The 12,420-nt window shown below is 52.0% G+C and overlaps 1 protein-coding gene across 2 annotated transcripts in view; it reads left to right on the forward strand.

Moving 5' to 3' along the window:
• Window positions 1–12,420, forward strand: part of Atp6v1b1 (ATPase H+ transporting V1 subunit B1) — a 16,121-nt gene extending 3,701 nt beyond the window's left edge. The window contains exons 2-15 of one of the 2 annotated variants that reach the window (XM_029478296.1): window positions 3,298–3,353; window positions 5,289–5,324; window positions 5,547–5,645; window positions 5,823–5,916; window positions 6,396–6,473; window positions 7,319–7,458; window positions 8,288–8,389; window positions 8,991–9,088; window positions 9,979–10,102; window positions 10,351–10,501; window positions 10,648–10,730; window positions 11,644–11,748; window positions 11,912–12,041; window positions 12,127–12,357. In XM_029478296.1, the coding sequence (XP_029334156.1) occupies window positions 3,298–3,353; window positions 5,289–5,324; window positions 5,547–5,645; window positions 5,823–5,916; window positions 6,396–6,473; window positions 7,319–7,458; window positions 8,288–8,389; window positions 8,991–9,088; window positions 9,979–10,102; window positions 10,351–10,501; window positions 10,648–10,730; window positions 11,644–11,748; window positions 11,912–12,041; window positions 12,127–12,290 (1,460 nt within the window). In that variant the 3' untranslated portion in view covers window positions 12,291–12,357. Of the gene's footprint in view, window positions 1–3,297; window positions 3,354–5,288; window positions 5,325–5,546; window positions 5,646–5,822; window positions 5,917–6,395; window positions 6,474–7,318; window positions 7,459–8,287; window positions 8,390–8,990; window positions 9,089–9,978; window positions 10,103–10,350; window positions 10,502–10,647; window positions 10,731–11,643; window positions 11,749–11,911; window positions 12,042–12,126 lie in introns of both variants that reach the window. The other variant, XM_021165374.2, reaches the window with a different exon arrangement.

Raw genomic sequence — 12,420 nt, forward strand, 5'->3', positions numbered from 1 at the left:
CACACACACACACACACACACACACACACACACAGACACACAGAGAGAACCAATAAAACCAGATGGCTCTGAGAAAAGATCTAGTCTCATGTTAGAGTCTACAATCCCTCAAGGTGCCCGTCTGTGGTTCCAGGGATTTTCAGCGGGGGAAGGGGTTGGATAGCATCGCTGTGGGAGGTAGGCAAGGGAAAGGCCTGAAGGGCTTGCAGTCTCTGTTGAATAAAATCTGGTACTTGAGTATCTTTCTACAGTGAGGCCTCCATGCTACAGAGAGCTGGGTCTTCCTCCAGTCACTCTGCCATCCCTGTCTAGAGCCAGGTGTGCTGAGATGACTCAGAGACTTCACAGGGGTCACCATGTGGTCTGGACTGAGCAAAACTATGATCTCCCTACCCAGAGGGTCAGGCAGGTCCCTCATTGCCCCACCACCACTCCCCTTCCTCCTTTATATCAAGCAGGGTGCCCAGCCTCTAATCCCTAACCTCCATTTGCAGGTACCCTCTCTCCAGGTAGAACTGCTGGACCTCAGGGTTAATAGAGATTTCCCAGGGCAGACTGTGCAGTCTTGAAGTTGGGGAGCAGACTGTAAGAGAAGAGAGCAGAAAGGCCTGTCTCCCAGGATTGTGAGACTAGAACTGATTCCTTTAGGCTTTGTGGCTCTCTTCCTTCCTGAGACAAGATACTCTGACCTGCACACCCTGCAGTCTCTTGACCCTTGGCTCACTGCTGTGTTCCCCCAACACTCTGGATCTAGCAAAATGCCAGCTCTCCTCAGGCTTGCTTGGGTGCTGCTCATGGTCCTGCCTCTGTTGGTCTTGCCAGCTCCGCTCTGTACCATTTTCAGTGAGTATAATTTCATCAGAACATATGCCACGAGGCCCTCCAGCTAGCCCCCCCCAAACTATACATATTTGTCCTCTCGTCTTTTCCTCTGTGGTCCTCAGAGGCAGGCAGGAGCTCAGACGTGGCCCCTGTGCTGGACCTCGGGATTCCCATCTGGCTTGGGACCAAGGTGGAGATGCCTGCTGGTTCTGATGTGGGACCCATGGGAATACTGAGCTCCTAGAACCAGAACTCAATCAGCTCTATGCCCGGCCTGGTGTCTGCCTTGTGCTGAACACAGCAGAGGACATCCCTGACAGCTCTTCCCAAACTGGAAGCCAGTCTAGGGGAGTCATGAATCTTCTCTAAGCCTCTCTGTCCCTCAAGGAACTGAGGAGCTAAAAAAAAAACAAAACAAAAACAAAAAAAAACCCAGGGCTTCTTTCAATTCTGCCATGGGCACTTCCCACAGCTCCCTGGGACTGCTTGGAAAACGCCCCTAACCTTGAGGGCATCCCCTACCTACCTGAGAGTGTTTCTTCCCTGAGCACCCAATCTGGCTCAAGTCCATCTCACTGACCCTTCATCTCTTTTACCTCCTGGTTTCACACCTCGCCTGCCCATCTTGGCCTCCATGAGTTCCACTCACCCTGTTCTTCACCTCACTCAACTTTCCTGATCTTCCCATCTTAGCATCCCTGTAGTTTCTTATAGTTTCATAATGCCATGCTCACTCTGTCCCTTCCGGTGATGCTCCATTTGAATGAGCGGTTATTTTCCTTGATTGGTGGCACTTGGATGGCATTCAGCAGCTAAAACAGACATGCTTCAAGAAAGAAAGGGAGGAGAAAGAGGACAGAAACAGGAAACAGGGAATGAGAGGAGGGAGCAGGGCCAGGGCTGGCCTGTAAGAAGCCCTTCAGTGGGGACATTGAGGGTTTCTTCCAAGGAAGCTAGAGGTGGAAGAAGAGAAGGAGACTCCAGGGGAATGCGTCTGATGACCTATGTAGCTGTCCTCCTGGTGCAGCGGGAGGCTGAGGGGGAGCCATTGGTCATGGGTGATAAGGCTGGTGAGGGAAAAATGCAGGAGAGGGAGCAGGCCCTCCACTCCGGGAGGGGCTTCTGGATGCTGCCTCTGATAAAGGTAAAGGAAGGGAATGGGGTGTCCTGCACTGGCCGCCTGAGCTCAGCCTTGCGTTTTACATAGTTCTTACCCTGGGAAGGACCTTACAAAGATTAGCAGAAGAACAGCCTTGCACATCTGTTCCTTCTGCTGCACACATAATGCAGCTTAAATGACTGCGGAGAGCACAGACACGGGCTTCTTCTGGGGCCAGTGTGGGCTGGTGGGGAGCACAGGGTAGGCCTTTTCCCAGATCTCCCACAAGTGTGCCAGTGACTCTAAACCAGGCTTTTCCCAGGCCCAGGCCCAGGCCCAGGTCCATGTGCCCACCTCCCCTAACTCTGTGGTCAATGAGTGACCCACTTTCTTCCCAGCACCCCATTCATCTGGTCTGGCTAAATTACTTGTCTCTAGTGTGTTACTGGTGCACCCCAGAATCCCTGAGAGAGACTAGCTATGGCACTCCCTTACCACAAACAAGGGATCATGGCTTCCTCAGAGTCCCTGAGCTAGTGTCAGCAGGACCAAAAGGTAGGTTTCCTGGATGACAGTCCATGGATCTTACCCTGGGAGCTGAGCTCTCTTCTCACTGTGGTGTGTGAGTGTCTGTCTGTCTGTCTGTCTGTTGTGTATGTGTGTACTCTTCTTCCTGGTAACACCCTTCCCTCCCCCACAGGATACCCAGAGAGCTTGTGGGATGTGGTCAGGGCTTGGCGGAGGAAACAGAGGGCTACAGCGCCCCTCATCCCACAGAGCTCATCAGTGCAGGGTGAAGGGAGGGCAGCGGGGGCCTGGGGAAGGGTCCAGGAGGAGGCCACAGCTGTGGCCCAGAACCTTTTGGAACATTTGAGTGGAGTTGGGAAGAGGGAGTAGGAGAGGTGGGGGTTGAGGCCAGAGGGGAAGCACATGGGGTAGGGAACACAGCAGGCCTGGGCAGGACTCTGAGGAGGCCTCTGCCCCCATGCCCTCCTCCAGCATCCTGCAGGTGTCGAGACAGTGGGGGGTCTGTGGCAGGGGCTTGACCCTTACAGCAATGGTGGCTGGTGCTGTCACAGCTAATGACCCTGATGGCCCAAGCTGAGGAGGAGTGGGGGTGCACAGAAGGCAGGAGACAGAGAATGATTCTCTCTCTCTCTCTCTCTCTCTCTCTCTCTCTCTCTGTGTGTGTGTGTGTGTGCGCGCGCGCGCACACACACACACACACACACACACGTGCATGAGCTCATATGTACTTTTCTCTGTGTGTAAATGTGTGTGTGTGCATGAATGTGTGTGCACATGTATATTCTCTTGGAGGTAGAGCAGAGTGGGACTCAAGGGTGAGACCCTCACACACCCCTCCCCTCCCCCAGCCTATAGGACAGTGTGCAGCGTCAATGGGCCTCTGGTGGTGCTGGACCAGGTCAAGGTAAGATGCTTCAGTCTCTCTCCTGGCTCCTAGGCTATATTCAGGATTTCTTTTAAGCTGTTCATCCAGGGACCTTGTCTTAATTCTTTTTAATTCTGTTGCTCCTCGAATAGCCTGCAAAGTTTCTTCTTGTCTGTGGGAGGCTGTAAAAAACATAAGAACACAGGGCCCAGAGCTGGGGAGGTGGGGGCCGGGGCGAGTGTTGGCCCTGGGAATCCGGTTTTACCCAGGCTGGCCCTCCTTTGTCTCTTGGTCTCTCCCTCTTCCCCACATGACCCACGGGCTAGAGATCAAACCCAGGGCCTTATGCACGCCAGGCAAGCACTGAATCCTGAGCTGCAGTTCTCTCTCTGTCTGATTTTGTTAAGCCAGTTTATTGCCTGGTTTCTTTTAGACCCGAGTTGGTATTCTCTGTTGAATTTTTCCTCTTTAGGCAGACAGTCCGATCTCTCCAGTGAGAGAACAAACACTGGGGACAAGGGTGGTTTCTGATAAGACCCTCGGCTCACACGGAAGGGAGCAGAGGAGGAAAGAGTGGAACTTTTGCTGTAGCACTCATTTCTTCTGTCTCTCTGCTCTTGGTCGCCCTCTTGTGGTTGAGATTACTACTTCGGAGCAATTAGGGTTGGGAAGGGACACTCCTAGAGCAACACCGCAGGAGAAAAGGACAAACAAAACGGCCTTCGGTGACAGTCATCGCCAAAAATCTAAGAAGGGAAACCTTGGTAGAGTGGCTCCACCCTGGTTACTAGTCTATCCACCTCTCCCCAGACCCGTTATGACAGCCACGACGACGACGATAACTTCCGGCACTAAAACATGTCACCAAATGTTATTATATTTTAATAGCAAAAATAAAGCATGCTCCTTGTACCCCGAGAAACAAAGGAAAGACTGTTAATCGCCTGATCTGTTGTCTCCAGCCCTGTGAAACCTGAAGTCTGTGCTCATATACAGGTGAACAATGCAGGTGTGGAGAGACACCTGTACCTCTGTTGGACGGTGACCCAGCAGGCTGGGTTTCTTGGTATACTGATATTTGTGGGGCTTAACCTTCAATGTCAACTAGATTTTAGGATCACCTAGGAGACGTGCCATTTGGGCATGTGTGTAAGAGCTTTTCCAGAGCAGTTTAATTAAGAATGGAAGACTTGCCCAGAATGTGAGTGGCAACATCCCCTAAGGTGGGGTCCCGGGCTGAATAAAAAGGGGAAGGGGAACAGAAGCTGAGCACCAGAACTCATCTCTCCTTGGGACCCGCCACCTCAAGTTCTGCCCAAGCCTTTCCCACCATGGGGAGCTGTATCCTCTCAGACCATGAACCAAGACAAAGACTTCTCTAAGTCACATTTGTCAGGAAAAGAAAAAGAAAAGAAAAAAAAGCTAATATGGACTTGGTGAGCAATCCCACTCTGTTTTCAGGTTCTGCTGCTGCTACAAATGCTTCATGAACCACACATCCTTTTGTGCTGATTCTCTCTTTGCTCTAAGATAGAGCTACAAAGAGAACTGTGTGTCCAAAGGGTATATGCATGTAAGGATAAATATTGGCAGCAAGTGTGTCAGGAGCAGTGTGAGAGCTTAGCAAGCTCACCACCTTGGATGCTATCCTCAGTGCCACAGTAAATATACAGATAAATATTGGTGTGAGGCAGGAGTGCTTGCTCTGAAGGGTGCAGTGACCTGACTCCCAGCAGGGTCTGTGGAAGGACCCAGCCATCTCACGTCCCACATCCCTGTAGTCCCTCAGTGTGTTCTCATCTATGATGTTGCTGTAAGCAACCACTTTAGTGGCTGAGCCCTCTACCTTGCCTGTTCCCCTCCCCCTCCCCTCCCCCTCTCCCCTCCCCCTTCTTCCTCTCCTTCTTCCTTTCCTTCTTCCTCCTCTCCTTCTTCCTCTCCCTCCTTCTCCCTCCCTATTCTCTTTCTTTTCAGGAGCCACCAGAGGCCAACTGCAGCTACAATAATCATGTAGGTAATTAGACACCTGCCACAAACTTGCACCAAGGAAAGAACGTTGGCTCTAACACATACTCCTGATTAAAGTCCCAGGTCACTCCAGTGTGCCCCCCCCCCAATGAGATCCCCTTCTCCACATCAGGGCACAAGAAAACAGACAGTAGTTTAAGATCAGAAGGAGGAGAAACAGGGAGGTGACATGGCTTCACCTTGGGTGGCTCTTCTCCCTGACAGTTTGCCCAGTACGCTGAGATTGTCAACTTTACCCTCCCTGATGGTACTCAGAGGAGTGGCCAAGTGCTTGAAGTGGCTGGGAGCAAGGCCATTGTTCAGGTGAGTGTACCAATTCTAAGAACGAACTCACAGTTCCCATGCTATCTTACAAGCCTTGGAGGGAAGAAGGACCTATGTCCCAGAGAGCACCCTGCTCAGAGCTGCACACCGTGGGCCTTCAGTGGGAAGCCCCATTCTTTCCAGACAAGCCACTCAGCAATGATGCCTAACTCACAGGTGTTTGAAGGGACTTCAGGGATTGATTCCCAGAAGACCACATGTGAATTCACAGGGGACATCCTGCGGACTCCTGTGTCAGAGGACATGCTGGGTGAGAGTGGGGAAGCAGGGTGTGTGCACCTTGGTCTTCCGGGCTTCTCTAGCAAAGCCCTTCACTTGTCTGTACTTGTGTGTTTCCTATGTGCTCTCTGAGGCCAGAAGTTATTCGTTCTCTCTCTCTCTCTCTCTCTCTCTCTCTCTCTCTCTCTCTCTCTCTCTCTCTCTCTCTTTGTCCCCATCCCTAGTGCAGGGCCCAGCACATAGACCATGCTCTACAATGAAATGGTGAGGCTAAGTCATTACAGGTGCAGGTTGAAAGGGATGGCTAAGCACTTCCTTACTTCAGTATGATTCTCTGATAAGTGACCAACCTGGGCCAGTGGATGGGATGACTCCAAAATGCCTTGTCTGTAGTAGCTGGGAGCTGAGGAGGTGGGACCAGGGTAATGAGACTCTGCAGGGGTATGGGGAGCTGGTGGCCTTGCAGATGCTGGGACACTAACATCCTCCTGCATCCCTTGTGCCTCCCAGGTCGGATTTTCAATGGCTCTGGCAAACCCATTGACAAAGGACCTGCTGTCATGGCAGAGGAGTTTCTGGACATCAACGGTAAGAGAGCAGAGGCTGCTCATGGCTTGGAGGACACAACACCAGCAACTGTCCGATCTAAGCCATCCTTTCTGCGACCCACAGATCCAGGCCAAGCGGTGCTAACCCCATGGCTGATCAGATAAACAGGCAGATCAGCAAAGGCCCCTCTGTCCTCAGATCCACCATAGAACCCCCAAACTGCCCCTGGCACTCCATTCTGTCATTGTACAGTGCCTCTGGCTATTATTCTCTGTGGTCTTCAGTTTCATAAGCTCTCTCCCAGGAGCTGGGACGATGGGGAGTGGGCACAGCAGAGACAGAGCCCTTCCCAGGACCCCAGCTATTCTCGAGGAAACCTTCCTGACTCCCCCACCCTCAGCCCATTGGTTTTCTGAGAGAGTAATGGGGACCTATGGAACCCTCTCCTTTGACCAGGCCACACACCAAGCTAGTGGTAAAACACACATCTGTTCACACCTCGTCTTTGAACTACCCTCTGGTTCTCTGAACACCACTCAGGTGCCTAGGAGTTGAAGAGGGCTGTCTAGCTAAGAGCCTCACTTTTTCTAAGGTGCTAGGACAATGCTATCTATGATAGCATGGATGAATGGCTGATTAAACTTGAAACTGCCCCTGGCACTATTCAAAACAAATGAAAGGAAGTTTCATTTTTAAAATGCATCTAATATGAACAAGAGAAATGGGTGTCATGCTTGTGCCTGGGTGACACTGTGCACACGGAGCACAGTTCCATTGTTACAGAAGCTGCTGTTAAACAGGCTGGTTGGCGAACAGAGACCATGAGGGTTGGTGGTACAGGAATGGGCTGGAGCCTTAACCTGGCTCCACGATCACTCTCCCAGGCCAGCCAATCAATCCCCATGACCGAATCTACCCTGAGGAGATGATCCAGACGGGAATCTCCCCCATTGATGTCATGAACAGCATCGCCCGTGGCCAGAAGATTCCCATCTTCTCTGCGGCTGGGCTCCCCCACAATGAGGTAAGGGATGTATAACCAAGGACCAGGGACAATCAGAGGCCTGGGCTTCTAGGCGAGCACCAAAAACTTCTGTGCCAAGTAGAGCGTAGGCATCACCAGTACTTACCCTGCTGGTGCTTCTTGGCCACTCAAGGTCAGGGTTGCATAACAGACACTCTCAACACACAGTCTCAGGGAAGGGCTGCACGCTGTCTCTAGTAGGTGGAATGTCACTGGTTTCAGAGAGCCCAAGCAGACTCCAATGTAAAAAGCCTGCTTAGCTGAGCCACAGCCTGTCCTAGGCAGTCCCTGTACTGGTAGTGTTAGCCTGGCTACCGCCACCAGGTTCCACGGCTCAGAACCTCATGAGCCATGAGGTTCTCTCAGAGCCACTGGTATGACAAGGTTTCCAGATATCCCTTCCTCACCATTCCTGATGATGCTCTCTCTCTTTTAAGAGTCTCCTATCCCAATACATCTTGGTTTGGAACAGAGGGCTCACGTGGCCACACAGTTTAGTCTCACATAGTTCCAGCAGGCCTCCGGAGGAGCATGCACTGAAAGGCTCAGCTATCCTCAGCTAAACTGCCTAAATGCACACCACGACTATTGTCCTTTGGGACTCAGCCCTGCTCCTTGTCACAAGTGCCTTCAGCTCCTTAGGAGCCACAAGACCAGACCATCCCCAACCTTAGGAAAGACTGCAGGATTCAGGGCAATTCCTTACTCTTCTGGGCTTGGACCCTCCCCATCCAAAGTCTCTATCAGTCCATCCTCCTCCGAGACGCTCAACAGGCCAGACACGGAGCTCTGGCCCTGATAGTCTCCCTCCTGGCCCATCCTGTCTCAGATTGCAGCCCAGATCTGCCGCCAAGCCGGGCTGGTGAAGAAATCCAAGGCTGTGCTGGATTATCATGAAGACAACTTCGCCATTGTCTTTGCAGCCATGGGGGTAAGGAAAGCTGGAGGCAAGTTCAGAAAGCTGAGAGAAACAGCCTTTCCTGCCTTGGTTCTAGCCTTTCCTGCCTTGGCTCTAGCATAGCCTCTTCTGATGAGGGACAGACACCCAGTCCTGCATCCTAAGAAGCCCCTTAAAGTTCAGCCAGTTTGGAGACAGAGACCACAGCCTGACCAAATGGGCAGGGAAGGACTCAGTGACCAGGACAGGGTGACCCTTGAGGCATCCCAAGGGTCATTGTAGCTATAAGATGGGCCATACTTGACTCAGAGAAGGAGCCCAGGGGGCCTACGGAGACAAAATAGCTTCTGGAAGGGGGTACCTTGGGCGCAACGGGAGGCTGACAAGCTGTGTTGGGAAGTAACTAGCCATGGGAAGGAGAGGAAGAAGCTGGGTATAAAAAGGCTGATATTTGTGGTGTTGGGACCTGATGAGTTCTTCTTGAGCCCTAGGGCCACATCAGTGACTATTCACCTGTGACTGTTAAGCTGGTCAGACTCCAAGATTTGCTGAGAAAAGCTGGCTGCCCTTTATGACTAAGCCTTGCCCTTGGCCATATGGCCTGGGCCTATAGCTCTCCTGGCTATATGTCTAGGTGAACATGGAGACAGCCAGGTTCTTCAAGTCAGATTTCGAGCAGAATGGAACCATGGGAAATGTCTGTCTCTTCCTGAATTTGGCCAATGACCCTACGTGAGTGCTTCTATGTTGGGACTGTCTTTGGGGTCTGCCTTTTTTCTAGACCTGATACTGGGGGTTCAGGACATCTCAGAACTACAGCCATGGGCCAGAGTTTTGAGAAGAACTCTTGGTTGTGCAAATATGGAAATTGCAGCCTGGGGCATGCTAGGGAGGCAGACCAGGACCCCACCTGCCCCTTCGCTTTCCTCATCCATGTACCACACAGCTATTCCAGACAGGGAACCCCATGCCTGAGTCACCTCCATAAGGAAATACCACTGTTTGTGGCATTTGTTTAAGAAATGTTCTATTTTGAAAGTTTTGAAGATGGAGGTTTAAATCTGGGATTCACATATGAAATTAAAAACCTAATAAATATCCTGCATATTAAGAAAGTCATAAGCCAGGCGTGGTGGCGCACGCCTTTAATCCCAGCACTCGGGAGGCAGAGGCAGGCGAATTTCTGAGTTCGAGGCCAGCCTGGTCTACAAAATGAGCTCCAGGACAGCCAGAGCTATACAGAGAAACCATGTCTCGAAAAACCAAAAAAAACAAAAAACAAAAAACAAAAAAAACAAAAAAAGAAAGTCATAGAACTCTGAAGGCTGAGACGGCATTGCTAAGGAGAGATTCACAGGCCCGGAGCCTCAGAACTGAAAGTGCCCAGCTAAAGGAAGCATGCTCAGGAGAACTTCTAGTAGGGAAGGGACATTTGGGGGTTTTTTTTGGGGGGGAGGGGGGTCATCCTGGACAGTGGGAAAGGGAACATCAGTATTGTCAGAAAATGTCCACTCTTGAGAGCCATTGTCTTGACCAACTGACCTTACACTCAGTTCTGGGGCATCATGGGACCCAGGCCTGGGTGTCCAGGCTCCCTGAACACTGCCTTGCTTGGCTTCCAGGATTGAGCGGATCATCACCCCACGTCTGGCACTGACCACAGCTGAGTTCCTTGCCTACCAGTGTGAGAAACACGTGCTGGTCATATTGACTGACATGAGCTCCTATGCGGAGGCCTTGCGGGAGGTATGCTGGCTAAAGGTGTGAGATTCAAACCACCTCCTCCCTGTCTCTCTCGGCCTCACATCCACCCCGATGAACAAGAGTTCTTTTATCTGGGCCTGCTCAGTGAGTCACAGGGCTCAGTCACAGGCTGGCTATTCCTCTTCTCCCACCCCCTCACCCCCCACCCCTGCCCCAGACCAACCTCCTAATCTCCCTTCCTGAATCTAGTCTTTCCTCTCCTGACATACCCATTGTTGTGGATACTGCAGGTCTCAGCTGCCCGGGAGGAGGTGCCAGGACGCCGTGGCTTTCCTGGATATATGTACACAGACTTGGCCACCATCTATGAGCGAGCTGGCCGTGTGGAGGGCCGGGGCGGCTCCATCACACAGATCCCCATTCTCACCATGCCTAATGATGGTAGCCCCCCCCACCCCCCCCCAGAGTCCTCCCTCCCTTTCCACCAGCCACCCCATCACCCCTAGGATTAAAGCAGAACTCCCATGTCCCAGTAGACGACAGCCCACCCAGTCCCCATCCACTGAGGACAAGGCATTTGCTTGCAGATATCACCCACCCCATCCCAGACTTGACTGGCTTCATCACAGAGGGGCAGATTTATGTGGACCGACAGCTACATAACCGGCAGGTACTGTTCCCTCCAAATATCCACCCCCTTCCCTCCCTTGCCACCAAGACATTGAAAAGTCCTGTATCGCTCCTGTACAAGAAGGAGGAGAGGCCAGCCCAATGTTACAGCTTCTGGAGCTAGGTACGGGGAGCAGGGGTGTGGTGGGGGTGGGGTGGTGGGAGGAGCCTGTGCTTCACAGCTAGCCTCAAGCTAGCCCCCTTGACCTTGAGAATATGATCCTAATTCTCTGGACCCTTCTTTATGTATCACACCAATGTACTGAGGGGTGTGTGGATACACCAGCATTATGAAGCATATAGAAGGCACCCAATACAAAGCATTTCTCTTTCTGCTATAGTTATTTGCTTTGATGACACTAAATAGAGGTTATCAGGGCTGGGAGTGTAGCTCAATTTCTTAAGAGCCTGCCTTAGCATGTAGGAAGCCCTGGGTTCCAATCCCAGCATTGCATAAGCTAAGCAACGACACAGCCTGTGATCCTAGCGCTAGGAGGTGGAGGCAGGAAGATCAGAAGTTCAAAGTTATCTTCAGTTACAAAGCAAGTTTGAGCCCAGAAGAGACCCTGTCTCAAAACATGGACATGCTCATACACACATTACACACACATATACACACACCTGCACACATATACACACAGATGCTATTAAGCTTCAACTTGTTTGTGCTGATAATCAAATGTTTTTAAGAAGAGTGTTTTATTGACTAATTTCACCGCATTACCCCTAGCTCCGGCTTCCTTCCTGCAGGGATTCCCCTATATAGACAAGCCTGTCTCTCCCACCTGGTAACAGAGGCCTAGAATCCATGTGGCCCTGAGTGTCCTGAGAAGGGAGTGGAGGAACAGGTGTACGGAAGGAAGGAGAACTTCCGTCTGTCCTGTTATCTGCCTGCCACTCCCTTGTGCTCCCAGGTCTACCCACCCATCAATGTGCTCCCATCCCTCTCGCGACTGATGAAGTCGGCCATAGGCGAGGGCATGACCAGAAAGGACCACGGAGATGTCTCCAACCAGCTGGTAAGGAGAGGGGCAGTGGATGAAGGTAACCCCGATTTAGAAGCTCAAGTTCTGAGCCACACCTGGACAAGAAGTTCCTGTCCAGGCAAAGCTGGTTTCCAGCAAGGGGAGCTCAGCCGACAGAGGTGGTGAGCCCACGCTGTCCGCTGCTGCCCTTCCATAGTACGCCTGCTACGCCATCGGGAAGGACGTGCAGGCCATGAAAGCGGTGGTGGGGGAGGAGGCGCTCACCTCCGAGGACCTGCTCTACCTGGAGTTCCTGCAGAAGTTTGAGAAGAATTTCATCACTCAAGGTGGGGCGCGGCGGGGGGCGTGACCGTGACTGCCTAGTCCTCTCCTTCTGGGCCAGAGGTTCTCACGCTCCTTCGTGGTCCCCAGGTCCTTACGAGAACCGCACAGTGTTTGAATCGTTGGACCTGGGCTGGAAACTGCTGCGCATCTTTCCGAAAGAGATGCTGAAGCGCATTCCGCAGAGCATGACCGACGAGTTCTACTCTCGCCAGGGGGCGCAGCAGGACCCCGCATCCGACACGGCGCTCTAAACCAACCCCCAGCTGCAGCCTTCTCCTTTATGGCTTGAACCCATGTTTATGCCCTACATTGGCAGGAGTGTCTTTTCGTGTAGGTGGGTGGGCGGGCTTTTTTTCTTTAGGGGCTTTCGGAGAATGGAAG

Source organism: Mus caroli, chromosome 6 (assembly GCF_900094665.2).
Source record: "Mus caroli chromosome 6, CAROLI_EIJ_v1.1, whole genome shotgun sequence".
NCBI lineage: Eukaryota > Metazoa > Chordata > Mammalia > Rodentia > Muridae > Mus > Mus caroli.